The following is an 18898-nucleotide window of genomic DNA, read 5'->3' as shown; positions in this document are numbered from 1 at the left end:
AGAGTCCAGTCTGACTGGCCACAGAGTTGTAAGAATCAGCGCAGCCTGCAATGTTTGTAGCCAGGTCAGCGAGGCACCTCTGGGCCGCCGCCTCCCCGCCCCGCCATCACCCTTGCCCCTCACTCGGTGTCCCCACTTGGAAGAAGCCTGAAGCGCCTCCCTCGCGACCTGCACCCTCTGCATCCCAATCCAGGGGCAAGTTGGCAGGAGAGGAAGGGAAGGAGAGTGGACGCGAGTGAGGAGGTCTGGACAGTGGTGCAGGAGAGAGCGGAGAAGAAAGTGACCGCGGAGGGGGAGAGTGGGTGCGAGCGCGGCGGCCGGGCGGGCTGGGAGGCGTCAGCGCAGCCGTCCTCCCCGCCCCTCGAGGCCGCTCCCTCGCTGGCTTACTTAACCTGGCGCGGGCGGCCGGGCGCTCTCACTTCCCCCGAGCGGAGCGGCTCGCTCACGCGTTCGGTCGGTGAATCTTCGCGCGCGTCTCCTCAGCCATGGCGCTCCTCGTGCGGCTATTGGCCTTCGCCCTGGCGCTGGCCCTGGGCCCTGCGGGGACCCTAGCGGGCCCCGCCAAGTCACCCTACCAGCTGGTGCTGCAGCACAGCCGGCACCGTGGTCGGCAGCACGGGTAAGCGGAGCACAGGGACACAGGGACGGGACGGGTCGCCGGGCTTGCTGCTGGGGGCATCCAAGCAGGCTGGGGGCGCAAGGGACAAACCTGCCCCCCCCCAAAAAGAAGCAGGCAATGTGCAGTACTCAGAGAGACCGGCTCTTTACGGGGTGGAGGGAGAGAGGTGTGGGACCATGGAGGGAAGTCAGCGCCTACACTTTGTAGAGGAAGGGGGTGGAGGCCCTGACCAAGGACTTGAGAGACCCCACTTTCAGGCTCTTCGCCCGACTGTAGGTGAAAGAGGCCATTAATTCTCTGCCTCCCCATCATCAGAATCTCTGTGGGAAGATGGTTGAGGCAGAGAAGAAGCCCACCCAGCAGTACAGCAGCCAGGTCATTGTGCAGTGACCCCAGAGGGGACTTCGGCCACATAGGTGGCAGCATCCTAAGTCCCCCAGGCTTCTGTGCACTTGGCCACTACCTGGACCTACCCCCTGGCACCAGGACAGTGTTCTGTGGGCACAGCAAGGCAGTGTAGCACCTCCTCCCCGTCAAAGGGAGAGCAAAATTCCTGAGCCCTCATACAGTACACTTTGGGAAGGGAAAACTGAGTCCTGAGAGGACATGGGATTTTTCCATAATCCTGCAGTATGCACTGGAACCCAGGATTGAAGTTCATCTTACAGCAAAAGGTGGGTTTGTAAATGGCATTGTCAGGGCAGGTTGTACTTTGAGACACTAAAGTTGTGCCAGCTGTAGGAGGCAAAGCTGTGCAGAAGATGTGACCTAGTGAAGACCAGCACAGACCCAGCCAGAGGTGGACAGTGTTTCTGCATCCCAATCCAGGCCACACCTGCTTCACGCATAGCCAGGCTTTCCTGTAGCTTCCAGCCCGCCTGGTTGCACCGACTCCTTTTTCACACCTAGTAAAACTATGTGTAGTAGAGACCAGTCTTGACTCCTAGGGGAGGCCCAGATACCACTGAGTTCTGGCACTCTTGCCCCAGGCAGTGCCCAACCCTCAAATGGAAGGGGCAGATCATTTTCAGCTCAAAACTCACAGTTGGGTGTGTGTGTGGGGGGGTGATAGAGTTGGCTTCACAGGCCCTGAAAAAGCCTTGGCTCCTCACATCTGGGTGTGCTCTGGGTGTGGGTATAGGCTACCCCTTTGTTTCCTCTGCCTGTGGCTTTCAGGTGGGGGGAAAGGGGTGCTGGGAGCAAGTCAGGCCACCCTGAGGAATGAAATCAAGCCAGGAATGCTGCAGCCTCGACTCCCTCCCAGAAGGAGCAGTCCACTGGGAATGGCCTGGGGTCTTCAGGGAAGGGAAAAGTTCTCCTTTGACTTAGACCATATGCAAAAGAAGGTGAGGGACAGGTCAGAAAGGCAGAGGGCATCAAAATGTGAAGGCCGACATTTTTATTACTTCAGCCCTTCTCACTTTGGGTCCCTCTGCCTTTTTTGCCAATGAAGCATGTTATATTCAGGTACCGCAGGCCCCCCGGGATGTCTGTTCTGGAGCTTTGCCTCTTAACCACTACCCTGGGAGAAGATCACTACAGCATGCCTTACAGTACAGTCACCCAGAAGGGCATCTCTGTACACAGCCACAGCAGAGGGTTCCCAAAGGTGTTCAGGGCTTTGCATCAAGAACCATCCCTAGCAAAGCTCCTTCCCTTCAGAGCAGAAGAAACACTGACAAGGCCAAAAATAAGGCTTTTTAAAAATTACAATACTATTTAATAACAACACTTATAAACATAAATTTATCCAAAGACATAGAAGCTCCTGTTTGTTGTTCAGGTTAGTGAATGACACTAAATGTGCCTGTCCTAGAAAAAGTTGCCAGATACATCAGTTCTGTTGAAAAGGCCTCTGATGCTGGAGGTAAGCTTGTTTCTTCTGGGATTTCAACTTTTGCTGAGATTACATCGTGTGCCACCATGCCCAACTTGTTTCTTCTGTACCAAATGTTGAAGTCATTTAGGTTCTCAAACTGAATGAATGACAGCTTCGGGTCCTTAGCCTGTGAAGACACTAAATTTCAATCTCATTTTCTGCTCTCATGAACAGTCATTCAAAACATAAAAGATATTATCAGAAAACCGTAGGGTTTTTTTTTTTTTTTTTTTAACAAAAATGCTCTTTTTTTTTTGGTGGTACTGGGGATAGAACTCAGGACCTCGAGCTTGTAAGGCAGGCGCAGTGCCACTGAGCTAAATCCCCAGCCCCACAGATGCTCTTTTATTATGAATTTGAGATATTGTATTAATTTCCCAACCAAACCCCTGCAGCCTAATCCTCTTGGTTAGCTTCTTGCAGTACATTCGGAAAGACCCATAGTAATCTGTGATGGACAAAAATGATCAAAAAGTCACCAGACACCACCTCCATCAGTAAAATCTGGATGTATAGGCACATGAGCTGAAGCAAAAGAGTTGTGGGCACGGCTGGATTTGCTCTGATCTACATGTCCCTGAAAATACCACGTGTGCCTGGCCTTGCACACATGGCTGGGGTGTCCTATACAGATGACCTTGTTCAAGCTCCAACTTCTTATTCAAAGTGGGGCTGGTAGAAAAGGAAGGAAGACTTTGTTGATTGAAGGGCATGCAGTGTGCTCGACACTGTGAGGGAAGAAATGATCACTAGGCCTTGCTGAGGTGCAGCACTGTACCACCCACCAGCACTTTTGCATTCATATTCTCCATAGCACAATGAGATCTATTGCAGTTGCTCCCATTTTTTAGATGGTGAAACTGCAGCTTAGTGAGATAGAGTGACTTTGTCCAAACACAGAAAGCTGTTGGGAAGGTAGTAACTGTGACATGGTCTCATGGCTCCCAGCTGTATCTATGTTGCCATAGAGATGGAGAAAAAAGTACTACTAAAAGAGAAGTAAAAATGCAACCACACTTTCTTGTATCATCAACCAAAAACTGGACTGAACTTCCTGAAGCAGTTGGTTTTCAAATCCAAGTTGCAAAGCAGTGCTGTTATGCTGGAGGCAAAAGGCCCGGAAGTGGCTTGCTCATTTTTATTACACTTGTGCATAAATTTCCTGTGCATACAGCTCACCCACACTCCCAGTGAGACAAGGAGAGGATCAGGGCTGCCCCTACCCTCCACTCCTGTCACAAAGGGCAGCAGCAGTGGAAACTCACTCCAAACTGGAATGCTGGAGCCACATCCACAGAGACTCATTGAAGATCCGCCAGACGCCTACGGAAAGTTGCAGGGAATTCATCGACAGTAATTATTTCCTGCTCAGTCAGATGGAAGAACTTCTGGGACTGCATGAAGATGAGCAGGACTTCAGGCTGGAGCCTGGCTGGCAGGGACTTTTCAGGAGTTATTAAGGACTGTCTAGCTGTGAACGCCAGGCAGTGAACAGAGAAGCCAAGAGTTTAGAAATCCGCTGGGGACTGTGGGCATTTGTGTCCCCTCTCCAGGCTTAACTCCTCTCACCTCACAGGGTAGCTGGAGACAGGAGCCTCCATAACACATCAGCGAGGCTCTGCTTGGTACACCAAGCCACCTTTTGCATTTCTCGCTTGCACCACATTGGTGGTGGTAGGGTCTGTAAGCAGCGTCATATGAGGGCTGGGTCCCAGGTCAGAGGATGGAAAGAAGGGCGTCACCCGAGGTGGTGGAGGAAGGCTTTCTGGGGTAAATGGGACTCAAGCTGGGGTGTAAGTAACGAACAACTGAATGTTAATCAGGAGTGCACCCCCTGATGGCAGCTGTCCTGACAGCAGCTGGCCATGTGGACACTCTTGGTGGGTTGTTTCTGGGAGCCAGCCGGTTGGTCAGGGCCTACGGAGTATGTCTGCATGTGGAGCTGCCTAGGAGGCACTGGGGCTTCTCTTCCTAAGACCAAGCCCTGCAGCACACACTGGGATGTCAAGTGTAGGCTTGGTGTGGAGTGTGGGTGCAGAGAAAGGTGGGGTGTCTCTCAAAGCTGCTCTGCTTAGCAAACACACCACTTTGACTTTGATAGTTTTCTCAGTTGCTTACATGTAATCTAAAATTTTTAAGATGCTTTCATTTATACTTACCAATTGCTCATGTCAAAGTACGATACATATATGAAATTATAAGATATATATATATATATATATATATATATATATGAAAAGATAAACTTGAACAATGTTTTGAGGGGAACTTTCATGGAGACTCTAGGTACATAGGACCAAAGCCCATCCTAAAACTATACCCTGGTACCAAGACTGAAATGGCTATCTCTCCTCCATTTCTAGATAGTTCTGACGACCCAGGAAGGCCCACATGATGAGAAAGACATCAAGGTGGCTGCTCATGCTGACCATCTCACTAACACTGTTGCTTTTGTCTCCAGCCCCAATGTGTGTGCTGTGCAGAAGGTCATTGGGACCAACAAAAAGTACTTCACCAACTGCAAGCAGTGGTACCAGAGGAAAATCTGCGGCAAGCCCACGTGAGTATCTGAAACCACCAGACTACAGCCACTAAGGAGGCCTTGCAGCACGGGGCCAGGTGCAGGTGGCTCCAGGCTGGGCCAGCCTTCTTCAGAAAGGCCAGGCTGCCTGAGGAGCCTGAAGATGCATGTGCAGACGTGTCAGGGACCATGTGCTGGGAGTGGCACTTTATGAAGCTGCCCAATTTGTTTTGCATTTTTAAGGCTGCTGACAAGAACTTGGATACATTTTTCAGGGCTGATTTAAAATGATAATAAGCATAAAATATTGTGCGTGCGTGTGTGTTTCTCTCACTCTTTGCTAAATTATATAACTATTCTGTGGAGATGCTATGAGCATGTGACTCTGGGAAAGAAAACCTGCTTGGTGAACTTATCCTAAAGACTACCCTTGCTCTGCAGTGCTAAGGTGAACACCTTAAAAAGACTTAGAGTGCTAGGAATACATTGTGATGAGACAGCATTGGATGTTAAGACACAGGCTCAGACTCCAACCCAGACCACTCACCTTCTGCCATTTACTTGGGAGGGTTAATGTTCCTGACCCTCAATTGCCTCATCTGTAAAATAGAAATAACTAAAAGCCGTGCCTTGTTATGATGATTGATTAAAATAGTGTACATAAGAGAAGAAATATAGTACCTGGCACATAGTAACTGCTCATTACACCCGTTCTACTAGTATTATTATTACCAGAACATTAAAAGCTAGACTCCACAGACAGAAGGAGGCATAGCCACAGCCTGAGGAGCAGTATAGTATCAATAGGAATTGTTGGCGTCCCTGTAAGCATAAGGGGAGGCAGTCCTCACCTCCACTGCCTAGCTGCCTGCTAGGAACAAGGTAGTATGTGTGCTATAACAGAGTTCTGGGGAAAGGTAATCTGTTTTGGCACTGTCAGCAGATCTGAAAGCTGGCTGTCTCTTGGAGGGAGGAAAGTGTGCTGTGCAAAACCTTCTGAGCCACTTGTGAGGTCTGACCTTCCTCATGTCTGCATAACAGGAGGATTAAGAGACTCTAAGCCACTACCCTGAATGTCTTCCAGTGTTAGGGATTTTTACATTTATTGCTTGTGATGTTATTTTCAAGCAGCCATTTCCTCCAACTTAATAACCAAACGAAGGAAGGGAAAATGCTCTTTCCTGCAAATGTTCTTGGAAACAAGTACCCCAATGTGTGACCCTCATTATGTTAGACAGTTATCAATCCTAGTCTGAATCAAGGGAAATTAGAAATTATGGCCAAGCTGGAGAGAAATCAGGAGTTCCCTAGGAGCCTGTGCAGAGCATGTCCGTGGAAGCAGGTTCCCTCCTTGATCAAGAGCCCAGCTTCACATCTAAGGGTTGCACAAGATCGAACACATTTCAGTGAATCTGGAAGAGGTAGCATCAGACTCAGCAATGATTTTTGCTGTTTTGAACAAAAAGAGATTATGCAAATTCTACACCATACATTCTTCCATGAGACCCAAATTTAAAATATAATAATACCTTTGGTACTGATTGATTTTTTCATTATGTACAGTATCTACTCAAATAAGCAGTTAATTAATTACTTAATTAAACACAAAACCAGGCCCCACATAATTACCTCTTGGAAACTGACCAAAGTGCCTGTGCCAAGCAAACAGCTCTTTTGCTTCTCAGAGCCCTGGATTTCAAAGAGCGTCACCATTTGGTTAATTCAAATTTCTCCAAAAATGGGGCCTACTTGTGACGTCAAAGTAACTACAGGGTGCTATCTGCCATGCTGCTTCAGGTGCCCCGTGTTGAAGTGTTTGCCCAAGGAGTTAACAGTAGCTGATGACATTCTTCAGCAGCTCCCAGGTGGACACTGTGGTTGATGATGCGTCACGTTGGCTCATTGTCTCTTGCATCTTTCTCCATGTGCACAAGGCACAAGCAATAGAGCTGTGTTGACAAAATATTCCAGGGAAAGGAAGATGTGTAGGGGGGTGTGGTGGGGAAGTGAGATTTAGAGTTGAGTCAGGCAAAGCTCAGTATCCAGTGCCAGCTATTGACCCACTCTTGCAAAGCCAAAAGGAAAAGATACTCTTCAACTCTCAATTGTGGCCATTGTTTGGGGCACTTTCAAAAAAGAGGAATTGAGGATAGAAAAATGTGAATTGATATAAAACTTCATGATCCAGGACAAGAGTGGCTCTTCCTGGAACATCACATGCAGTGTCAGAAGGTGGGGCTAACTTTGGAAGAGAACACAAAGAGAAAGAGAAGTTGAACGCATATCTGCTGTCCCCCAGAGCCAGAGGCAGCTTTGTGGTACATTTGTATACCTGAGACAGAAATCCCTGAAGGGGCTGCCATCTGACTACCATATGGCCAGAATGAACTGTTTTATGCAGCTGGAAGGGTAGGGCAGGGAGAGACTGTGCTGGCTGGCGTCAGTGTCATCCTCGGGAGAGTAGGTCTCTAGATGCATAGAGCTGGGTGAAGACCAGGCTGAGCATGGGAGGATGGTGGTGTTTGAAGCAAAGAGGATTGTCTCAGCTGGGCCAGCATGGGCAGTGGGCATTTTCTCAGCAAGACTCCAGAGAAGAGGCTCTAGCAGATGTGTGTGTTGGAATAAAAGGAAATAAAGCATTGTGGGGAAGCAGACAGCACAGGTCCTGAAGGGCCTAAAACCAGAAGGAAAATTTGAACTTGAAGCTTAGCAACCACTAAGCTTCTTTGGGGTGAAGACCTTGTGGTGTGAGGTCACATAAAAACAGAAAGACAGGCCTGGTGAGACAGGACCTACAGCCACTTGTCTGTTACTATGAGGCCCTGGAGTCCACTTCCTGAGGAGCAGGGAACTGGCCACAGTCGGCACAGTCCTTATCAGGTGAATCTATGGTGCCGCAATAGCTTCTCCACATTTCCAGAGGAAGGAGAATCTGAGACTGGTTCCATGTGTCAAGCGGACTTATGAATTTTATTGTAGGAAGTGGTTACCAGAGGACCCCTGTTTCAGGGCTTGGATGAATTTTATTACTTGAAAATTCACTTTAGGCTTCATTTCAAATCCTAAAGAGCACCAGTGTGCTACAATAGCTAATCAAACAAAGAGGTCTGGAGGAGGCAGATGGCACCCCACTCTGTGATTTCAGGACCAGCTTTGATTGGCAACCATAAAATTTTGATATGTGGCAGCTTGAGAGAAGGTGCAGGAAATTGTGGTCAGGAAGTCTGGCTGCCTCTCAACAGGCCTCTTTTGTGTGAGCCCTGGAGAGAGGAGTCTGGTTAACAGCTAGGTCAGAGGTGACATCATTGGGATGTCACAGTCATAACAGGAGCTTAGCTATCATGAACACGGCACAGGGGTGGCTGGTGTGGAAGCTCACAAGTTGGATGGATAAGGCTGTCCATCCAACTCTTGAAATTGTTTCATGGGCAGCACATTTCCCAAGTGCAAAAGCTGTTCTCTGGAGCCAAGATGAGCTGGCAGGACACTACCATTTCTGTAGGAACAAGTGTTGCTCTACCTAGGGGCAAAATAGTAATGCTTCAGTAGTGCATTAAAGCTTATAGATTTAACTTTTACTGAAGGCATCTGGGACATGGTCAAGCTTTTCCACTTGGCAGGTCTGTTTCCAATAGATGTCATTCTGGGCAGGGCACTCAGAGACATCTGATTGGAAGCTAAAGAAGAGCCCTCCTTCTCCTCCCTTTCCTGTATCCCATAATCTTGGACCCAAGAGGAAAAAGAAGAGAACAGTGAAGGGCCATGTTGGCTGTCCCCAGAGATCCACACTATACCTCTTTCCCCGTTTCGTATTTACTGGGACCCCATAGACAATCTGCTCTAAAGTAATAGAGACTAGACATGTATCAAACACCAGAGATTCACCAACACCTCTCTTGACAGTGCTTCCTGAAGATTCTAGACCATTCTTCAAACGAGGAGGCTGCTTAGCTCACATAGAATTTTGTTCTACTGAGAACTTACATGCACTTATATGCATATAGCAAAAAGCCCTGTGGTAGGTAGAAAAACATCCTCCTAACGATGCCTACACCCTAATCTGCAAAACTTCAAATATGTCCCCTTACATACAAAAAGGAACTTTGCAGATGTGACTAAGCTAAGGATCTTGTGAGAAGGTGATTGTCTAGGATTATGTGGTGGGTCCAGTGTAATCATAAGGTCCTTATAAGAGGGAGGCCATGGGAGCAGTCAGAGAAGGGATGTGAGAGTGCAAACTAAATTGGACTGATGGGACTACAGGCCAAGGCATGCAGCAGCCTCTAGGAGGCGGAAAAGGCAAGGAATGGGTGATCCCTATGAACCCTGGATGGAATGTAACTTTTGACTTTAGCCCCATGAGGCAAACTTCTGACTCTGACTTCTAGAATTATAATATAATAAATTTATATTGTTTTAAACCATAAAATTTATAGTAATTTGTTACATCAAACTATAGAAAATGAATACAGGCCCTATCTTTTGAGTTCTATTAATGTGTTGTGAGGGATTTATTTATCACAGTGTGATTCAATCACTGGCCTCATGAAGGACATGGCTTTCAATGAAGTGACTAACCTAGCTTCTATTTAAAGTTTCTACCTGAACTGTCATGCTTTCGATTGTTTGGATTTTTTGGAAGACTCTCGATAATTGAGCATTTAATAAACACCAGGCTTCTGTTAGTGCTTCTTGTATGTAAGCCGCACACATGTCATAGTTACGCTATCATCTGAATGTGATTATTAGCCCATTTCAGATGGGAGAACTGAAGCTCAGCAAGCCTGCACATCCTGCCCATCAGGATGACCAGCCTGATCATCCACTGGTTCCTGGGGGAACTCTGTCTACTCCACTTTGCCACCCCCAGGAAGAATCAAGACCAGCATTGAGTGTCCATGACACAGGAGATGCCCAAGTGAGAGGGGCTCTCTCTGTGGCCCCAAAACTTGTGGCTGTGAGCCCCAGGGACAAGACCTGTTTAGGATCAGAGAAGCCCTTTGGCCCGCTGTCACCAACCTTCTCACAGTAGCTCACTCCAGTGTGGTGGTCGTGAGGATCCCCTGCAGTGAGGAGGACCCTCCAAACCTCTCGTCTGATGATGGGTATGGGAACTGAGAGGACTTGGTCAACATCCTAGAGTCCCCAAAATACCCTAAAATACCACATACAAGCAGTCCCCACAAAAACGTATTCCCACTTCCTGAAGTCTCCATCTTGATCACCACCCAGGCTGGTGTATGCTGTAGGGGCACTGGCACAGGGCTTTACTGGCAGTCATCTAAAGCAAGCCCTGATTTTCTACTGGGGACCTCAAGAATCAGTTCAGCCACCTTCCCAAAGCCAGGAGCAAGGAAAAGAAAACCAGAATCGCCCCAGGCAGGCAGTCTGTGGAGTCTGCCCAGTAGCTAGACGCCGTGGGTCTGCGTTTGGTCTGTGACTCCCCTTGGAAACTGTGACACACTGAATGCTTTACCTTCTGTCACAGGAGACTGGCTCTCAGGCTCTCCTCCTTGCTCCCTCTCCTCCCCAGGTTGAGTAACCCCTGAGCATTTACAGCCAGAACAGTTGGCTGAACCTGTAAAGCACGCTTGAAAGAGGGACTGTGTCAACTTTGCATTAACCTTGTGGAAAATTACTTTAGGGAGAGAACTACCAATACTTCTCTCTGTCCAGTCCTGAGTAAAGATGTCAGGGGGGAGTAGAGGCCTGCTCCCCACACATCCCTGCACTTAGACCTGGCACTGACACTATCTGTTTGCCCTCCTCCCTCCTTCAATTTAAATACCCCTCTAAATAAGGCACACTCCCTCATTTTCTTCTTCAAATCATTCTCCTGTACTGAGAAGCTGGAACAAGATATTTAGTTCATTTCCCTAGAGAGGATGCTTTTCTGACCTGAGGTTTTTCTTTATTTGACTTTGGCCAAGGAGAAGCCAGGAGCATTTAATTAGAGAAGCTTTGGATGATGAGATGAGATTTAGAGACCAACAAATCGATCCTTTATGTGCACAAACACCTAGCAACTGGGGGAACACAGACAGGAGGCTCCTTGTGGCTTCCATCCCTTCTGCATTCATCCTAGATGGCAACAAACCCAGGCCCTGTGCTCAAGCCCCAGCCCATCTCCCCCAAACTCTGTGTTCTCCCCAGAACCAGAGCTCATGCAGAGTGGCACCCTGGGCCCTGGGAGGGTAGGGCAGACTGCAGTGGAGACTGCCAGTCCAGGAAGTTCTGGTCAAGATCATCTCAGTGAGCTCTCTTCTCAGTCTACAACCTCTAGCTGCCCTGTGCTTCAGCAAGGCCATGCAGGCTGGTCCTGATAAAGGCTGGCATTGTTTGGACAGCTGGAAGCAGGGAACCCATCAGCTGTGGAACCATCTCAACCCATAAGGCTGCTGTGCTTAGGCAGAGTTTCCCTCATGGGCAGCAGGAGGGCAGAGAGGGAGAGGCCAGCAGAGGACAAGGACTAAGAAAAAGCTTCCTAGGAGAGAACTGTGGTCAGCTAACCAGGATAAAGCCTTTGGCTGGGGAGGTTTTGCAGCCTCAGCGGCTGATCCTCCATTGTGAGGGGCATGCTGCAGAAGCCATCCATGTGTGACAGACAGTAGGACTCAGTCTAGCTGCAGTGAGACATGGGTGTAGAGAGCCTACCTGGAGGGCACAGAGTGCTGAGGAGGGCTAGCCTGGATCATTCTAGAGATGATATATGTCAAAAGTCTGCTCTCCCCAATGTGTACATAGTCAAAAGCAGCACAAAAAAGAGATGGACTTGATGAAATATGAGAAGAGTCTTAGGGCTGACCCTACCTAGGATATTGAGACCCCATCACCCCTCAGAGTCCTGCAGCTTGCTTTCTGATTCCATCCTAGTCGCACTTCACCTCACTAAGTCTGTTTTACTTCCGTCTTTCCCTTCCTTCCCAGCCCCTGAGTCCTCTCTTTCTCCTGGTGTTAGTCTCTGTACTTCTATGCACATGCTCACCACCGTGGGAACCAGAAGGTTCACACTTGGGGAGTTGGTTTTCTTTTGGCCTCACTGAAATCCTGGTGAGGCCACTGAGCTATTCCGCTCTCCTGTGGTTTTTTGGAATGGAACTCAGAAGCCAACATTTTGGAAATCAAATCTTTGACTGGTTGACTGGGAGTTCCAAGCAATATGGTATGCTGCACCTATGTGCACAGAGCACCCCAGAGATGAGGATATTGTGGATAAGACTTTTTCCAACGGGTTTCCCCAGCTCTGGAATTTCATGCAGCCACTTGTAAAAAAAAAAACAACTAAGCTTGGGGTTGGGGAGTGTTGGCCTAATCCCACCTCCCCAGTTCCAGCCACAGAACCCTGGTATTTATCAAAGAAATCCTAGAATCTCACATGGACGTCCCAAGTGCTATGGGCTCAAGGTGTGGTGCTCTTCCCGGACTTAGCTGGAAGAAGTTGGCACACTCTGGCTTTCTTTGAGAGAATGGTTCTCTTTCCCTAGATACCAGCCCACTGGCTAGAACCATATGATGTGGGAAGAAATTCAGAAATCATCTAGTTTAACTTCACCCCATTTTATAGATCAAGAAACTGAGACCAGAAACAGACATGGACTTTCAAAGTCCCCTTGCTAGTTACTGATGGATCACAAGGCACGCCTCCCAATTCTGGAACTGTTTCTCTTACACCATGCTGCCTTTACAAGTCATCTATCAACCAATTCTTTAGTTGCAAAGATGACTTTAGTTTCTGAAGGTGAAACTGTCTGGGCCACCACGAGTCCTGTTTAACTGTTATAAGTACAGAGATGCAAGGCTAAAAAAGAAAATGTGGGAGGAAGGTAAGAGAAAAGGGGAAGAGGAAGCAGGAGGAGAGAGCAGGCAGAGAAGAATGTGCGTAACTGTCATTCCTTTCCTGGGAGCCCATTTCTAACCACGTGACACGCACAGCTTGAGTTGATGCCAGTTGAATTCACAGAAGCAAGATGCCGCTTGTGCACTGAGACCACCTGCTAGCACCCCAAAGCCACAGTTCTCGTTCTGCCCACCTCTCTGCTGGTGATGCCATCAAACATCGTGCATGAGCAAGTCTGGTAACACTCACTTCAGCTCAAGTCTGACTTCTCATTTATCTCACAGGGCAGATCCACGTATACAAAATAAGGGCAGAGAGAACATGGCTGTTTGCCTTTGGCTCCACGACTTCAGCTAAATGTGGAGAATGGGCTTCAAAGCAAGTCTTTCTTGGGAACAGGCTGTCCGAACTCTCCTTTTCTTGAAACATTATTTGAAATTCCCAGTCTTTTGTGCTTCCCCAGAATCTCAGGTTGGCTGAACCTCTGTCTTTCAGACCTCTGATGGTGGTCACTGTCCCATAACAGGCTAGTGTGGTCAGGAGATGAGAAAGTCTTTAGTTTTCCTAACTGTGTGCTGCTGATGTTGTGTTCGTCTACATGCAGAGAGTTCTGGCAACTGGCAATATTGGTGCCTCCTGGAAGACAATGGGGTGAAGGATGAGGATGTTTAGGGAACACTTTACTATATAAGCTTTTGTATATTTTCAGTTTGAAACCACAACATATTTTTACTGATTAAGGATTTTTAATACAAATAGAAAAAAAATCTCTGTAAAAGCGTTGTTTTTGTCTTAAAGTTCGATTGCAAAGACTGAGGAAAAACTTGATGATCACATATATGCTACCCTTTTTTTGTTGTAAAACTGGAGAACCAGAAGAGCATAAGAGATTTTACCAAATGAGTTCTCTACCACCTCCCCTTCTGCCATGTACACACATGCATTTTACAGACAAGGAACCTGAGCCCAGAGAGGAGATGAGACTGGCTGGGCATGTGGCAGGCCTAGAGTTAGGACTGGAACAAGGCTGTGTACTCCTCCCTGCGACCTTTCCAGTGCACTAACCACCAGGTTTCCCTGGCATTGTGTTTGAGATAAATCCTTGATAGAGTTGCATCTTCTAACAACACTACCCAATAAACTACCACAGTCCAGTTTCCCAGCTGGTTTTCTATAGGTATTGGCAGCCATCAGGCTCATTCTACAAGACCAAGGAGGAGTGAACAGTTCTTTGCTGATAAAAGGCACAATTATGATCTCATCAATGACTTCCTTGGAGGAAACTATTTTACTTGTCCTTTCTCTTCCTTGGCCACTGAGGCAACTATGCCTGGAGAGGCCCTGAGGGTACATGAGGAAGAGTGAAACCATGCCTGATACACATATGTGTGCATCTCATTACAGAGTCATCAGCTACGAATGCTGTCCTGGATATGAAAAGGTCCCAGGAGAGAAGGGCTGTCCAGCAGGTGAATAAGCCAGGCTCTGTCTGTGGTTATGGATGGAGGAGTGAGGTTGGAGAAAGGAGAACCAACATGAAAGGCAGCAGAGTCCGTCCAGATGGGGGTCTTGGGATGAGGGTGTGTTGGCATTCTCCCATGTGCTCACTGGCCTCTAGGCTCCATTGCAGGGGTGAAGAACAAGAGCTAGAAGTAGTGGGTTCCCTGGGATGCTTCTTCTGACCCCTCAACAAGCTGCTGGAGTGAACTCTAGTTCTGGCCTGACTCTAATAGAAGCCTCTCCTCAGCACATGCAGGCTCCTGGCCTTGTCTCTAGCTAGGAGTGATTCTGAATGCATCCATAGGGTTGGTCTGATGTCCTGTTGGTTTCCCATCAGCCCTGCTAGAGACCAGATAGGGTAAGTTCACTCTGTATCTAAACTTGGCCTACTGGAGCTACAGAGAGGAAAACCATAGGCCAAGTGGCTCATTAAAGCTGGCCAAGAGTACCACGAATGGCCACATTGGGCCAAAGGCAGTGTGACACCTGTGAATCTCATCAGAATCTTTTCTTTTTGTTTTGTTTTTTTTTTGGTGCCGGGGATTGAACTCGGGTCCTTGCGCTTGCACAGCAGGTGGCGAAACCACTGAGCTAAATCCCAGGCCCCCAGAATCTTTTCTTTAGTGTCACATATCACCAGCAACTGTGCATCAGGGTTTGTGTTTTAACTTTGAAATATAAGCTATTTGTTTAGATTAAGAAGATGAGGTTGAAACTTGAGGGAGGGGCCAATTGAGTTGGTACAAAGGTCACACGGGGCCTGTGGTTGGCATGGGTAGGGGTGTGGCATTACTAACACTAATGGAAGGACAGGTGGGGCGAATGCAAAGGAAAAAGGAGTTTGGTTTTAAAAGGGAGCTCAGCCTCTAGACTCTGGTTTCAGATCTTTAAAAATGAACATTGGGGCCGGGATTTAGCTCAGTGGTTTTGCTGCCTGCTGCACAAGCGCAAGGACCCGAGTTCGATCCCTGGTACCAAAAAAAAAGTGAACATTGACTACACACTTTTCTCTACCTTAGGCTGCTTGTCGAAATAACATTGTATTACCTGCAAATGCAGAAAGTACCTCAAAGATTTTTAGTTGTTTCATTCTCGTAGAGGCCACTAGGGAACTAGTTTTAATAACCAGACAATCTGTAACACTGGCTTAAAATTAAGATATCTATTTCTGGGTGTGCATTCCTGCCCTTATTAGCTAAATGTCTAGGAACAAAAACTTTGCTCTGCTATGTTTAAAATAATTAAAAATTACCACTTAGCTGTGTTCACATAGAGAGACATTTGACTTACTGAGTCATTTTAAGAAGCATGTAGCAAGCCTTGAGTACCCCAGCAGTCGACTCTCTGGGTTTACCACCCTCTTCCTCACCTCCCCCTCACCCAGCGTCCTCTCTGGCAGAGAAGGAAGGGTAGGTGTTCTGGTTGGGTGGGTGCCCAGAAGTCACCCCTCTTGCCCTCTCTGTTCTTGCAGCCCTTCCACTTTCAAACCTTTACGAGACCCTGGGAGTTGTGGGGTCCACCACCACTCAGCTGTACACGGACCGCACAGAGAAGCTACGGCCTGAGATGGAGGGCCCTGGCAGCTTCACCATCTTTGCCCCTAGCAATGAGGCCTGGGCTTCCTTGCCAGCGGTGAGACCACCCCCTTCTGCCCAGAAGACTCTTCCAGGGATGTACCCTACTCCCTAGTTCCTGGGCATGTGTGAAGAATGGGATTCTATAGCTACTGCTTCAGAGACCTTTTCCCTTAACCCCTCAGAGAAGACTAATTATGCCTCACTGGGTCTCTTCCTGTCCATCCCACTTGAGATAGGCATGAGATGGTGCTCATGAGGAGGGGTCCTTGGCAGAAGGGAGGCCTGTGCCCATTTGGGCCTTAGAAAGCATGCTTCCCAGGGGAGCAGGGACCCATCCCTTAAACATAGTCTGAAGCCCCATAACTGTCACATTGTCTTTCCTTCTAGGAAGTGCTGGACTCCCTGGTGAGCAATGTCAACATCGAGTTGCTCAATGCCCTTCGCTACCATATGGTGGACAGACGAGTCCTGACTGACGAGCTGAAGCACGGCATGGCCCTCACCTCCATGTACCAGAATTCCAACATCCAGATCCACCACTATCCCAATGGGGTAGGGGCATCCCCAACAGCATTGTTCTCTGCCACAATGAGCCCAAGTCTGCCCCATACATGGGACTGCTTTCTAGGGTTCTGTCCTGCAGTGTGATAACCCATGGGTGGCCCTTGCTCCTAGGTTTGCTTCTCCTTGGGTGTTCTTGTTCCACAGCAGTTTCAACGACATTCTGCTGCTGAGTGCGAAGGCATTGTTTACCCCTCCAGGGGCTTCCACATTTGGCCTTCACTGTGTCAGCCACTCACCCTTGATTCTTCTTTGGGCAGATTGTAACTGTCAACTGTGCTCGGCTGCTGCAAGCCGACCACCATGCGACCAATGGTGTGGTACATCTCATCGATAAGGTCATCTCCACCATCACCAACAACATTCAGCAGATCATTGAGATTGAGGACACCTTTGAGACACTTCGGGTGAGGGCTTGCCCCAGGGGACACATAGGCTCCTGAGAGGGGCCTGGTGGGATCTCTTCTGCAGGAGAGTGGAGGATGTCTGAATGTCTCATGGAGGGAGGGGACTAGGGAGAGTCTACTAATTAGATGTTCAGCTTGATCCTACCCTGTGAAATACCTCCTGTTTGTTCTCTCTTTTGTAAAGCTTTCCTTTGCTTGGCTCCCCTGGAAAGTTCTGTGGCAACAGCTGAAAGGGGTCCTCTGCGCCCTGGACTTCCTTGGGCCTGTGCTATGGGTTCTGTAGATGGGAAGACCCCATCTAATGCTAATGCTGAGGGCCAGGGGTTTAGCTCAGTGTTTCCAGCACCTGCCTTGCAAGCGCAAGGTCCCGAGTTTGATCCCTGGTACCAAAAAAAAAAAGATAATGCTAACGCTGGCTCCCATTTAGGGGCACTGGAATAAATGGCCTGCTGGGTTACATAATGCTTCTGGACCAAATCTCTCCATGCTGGACCCCTGTTCCAGCCATGCCCATGTTTCCATGGAGCCTAGATTTACCAGAGAGGCCATCCATGTAAACACAGGAATTTAGGTCCCACTCCTGGGCTGGCTTGTAACTGTTCCGGGGCCACAAGAACACAGTTCCTTCCCCATGACCAGCAGGCATCTGCCTTACAACTGGAGGGGCCAGTGTTCCTTTTGGTAACACCCGCTCAGGAGGAAGTGAACGCAGGCTGCCTTGTCAGGGTTTTTACCCTCGGTCAAGGAGAACCTTCAAACCACAAAGGATACAAATGGTAGTGGGGCAGTCCCTCCCTGGAGATCTCCAACACAGAGAGACAAACACACTTGAGCCAGATGGACCTCAGCAACCAGGGACAGCTGTTGGCTGGCCCTAGAGAGTCCTGGGAGCCTGACTCCAAAGCCCTTCTCCCCTGCTTTTCTTCTGGGTCACTCATAGCACGGGGATCTTCAAGGGAAGGATATTGCCACAAAATTATTCCCATATATTTTGATTCATAGAACTTGGTCCATTTGAGTAACCTCTTACTCTTTAGGTTTGGCAAATACTCCTTCCTTCTTCCCCTGTGACCCCCTCCCATGCTCATCTTTCCTTCTCTCTAACTCATGCTTACTAAGCACCTGCTACCTCCCAGCTATGGTTCCATGCTCCAGGGTAAAGAGTGAACAGGGCAGACACATTTCTACCTTCATGGAATTAATATTCTTTCTGGGTAGACAGATAAGACACAAAGTAGCCATAGACCATGATAAACCCCTGAAGTCAGCGGCTCAGTGGTTCATGAGAGAAGAGGAAGGCCAAGGCGCAGGATGGTCAGGAAAGGGCTCTGTGGAAGAGATGACTGCAGCGGAGCCCTGGAGGAGAGAGTGGGCCTGTTCTACCCAAGGGTGGGGCAAGAGCATTGCCAGGGAGTAAGGACAAGAGAACTCAAGAGCAGGCACAGCAATGAAGAGCCCCGTGGGCCAGAGCAAAGGGCACTAGGGAGACAGAAAGGGAGGGGAGAGGCCAGGCCAGATCCTGCAAGACATTTTAGACTTGGTGGACAAAGCTGTTCGCACCTGAGAGTAGTCTGAAGCTGCTCAGGTTGTGGTCCTGTGATCCTGACACTCCCAGAGATCGCATAAATCGTTACCAATAAGTATGGAATTACAGTTGCTAGATGGTGGCAAGCTGAGGAAGTGTCTATAGCAGACAGACTCACTTTTGCCTGGGGCCCTGGGAGTGGGGACAGATGCCAAATGGACATCTCAGAGAAACAATCTTTTAGTTAAGGCCTGAAGAAGGAATAGGAGTCAGAGAATTGAAGAAAGAGGGAAGGGCAGAGAGAATTGCAGGGCAAAGGCCTGCAGATGGAAAAAAAAATGAGGCATAGAAGTACCTGAAAGATGGCCAGTTTGACTGGAGCACAGACCAGGCCAGGTTACATGGAGGCCATGGTGAAGGGAGAGCTTTGATTTAGCTTCTCTTTTTTCTCTTGGGCCTTGATTCCCCAAGG

The 18898-nt window shown here is 48.4% G+C and overlaps 1 protein-coding gene and 1 long non-coding RNA gene across 3 annotated transcripts in view; one reads left to right on the top strand and one right to left on the bottom strand.

Moving 5' to 3' along the window:
* The first annotated feature begins 406 nt into the window (after window positions 1-406).
* Window positions 407-18898, top strand: part of Tgfbi (transforming growth factor beta induced) — a 32531-nt gene continuing 14039 nt past the window's right edge. For both annotated transcript variants that reach the window (XM_004836203.4, XM_013077959.3), the window contains exons 1-6: window positions 407-619; window positions 4960-5058; window positions 14261-14325; window positions 15828-15988; window positions 16321-16485; window positions 16755-16901. In XM_004836203.4, the coding sequence (XP_004836260.2) occupies window positions 486-619; window positions 4960-5058; window positions 14261-14325; window positions 15828-15988; window positions 16321-16485; window positions 16755-16901 (771 nt within the window). In that variant the 5' untranslated portion in view covers window positions 407-485. The remainder of the gene's footprint in view (window positions 620-4959; window positions 5059-14260; window positions 14326-15827; window positions 15989-16320; window positions 16486-16754; window positions 16902-18898) is intronic.
* The window catches only part of LOC106010695 (uncharacterized), a 31352-nt gene continuing 25565 nt past the window's right edge, over window positions 13112-18898 (bottom strand). Inside the window, exon 3 of the long non-coding RNA XR_002387033.2 lies at window positions 13112-13492. This is a non-coding gene — a long non-coding RNA (uncharacterized LOC106010695). The remainder of the gene's footprint in view (window positions 13493-18898) is intronic.

This window comes from Heterocephalus glaber, unplaced genomic scaffold (genome assembly GCF_053883595.1).
Source record: "Heterocephalus glaber isolate CG9 unplaced genomic scaffold, H.glaber_assembly_v1.0 deba00001606, whole genome shotgun sequence".
Taxonomy (NCBI): domain Eukaryota; kingdom Metazoa; phylum Chordata; class Mammalia; order Rodentia; family Bathyergidae; genus Heterocephalus; species Heterocephalus glaber.
This window is presented reverse-complemented; position numbering and strand designations above follow the sequence as displayed.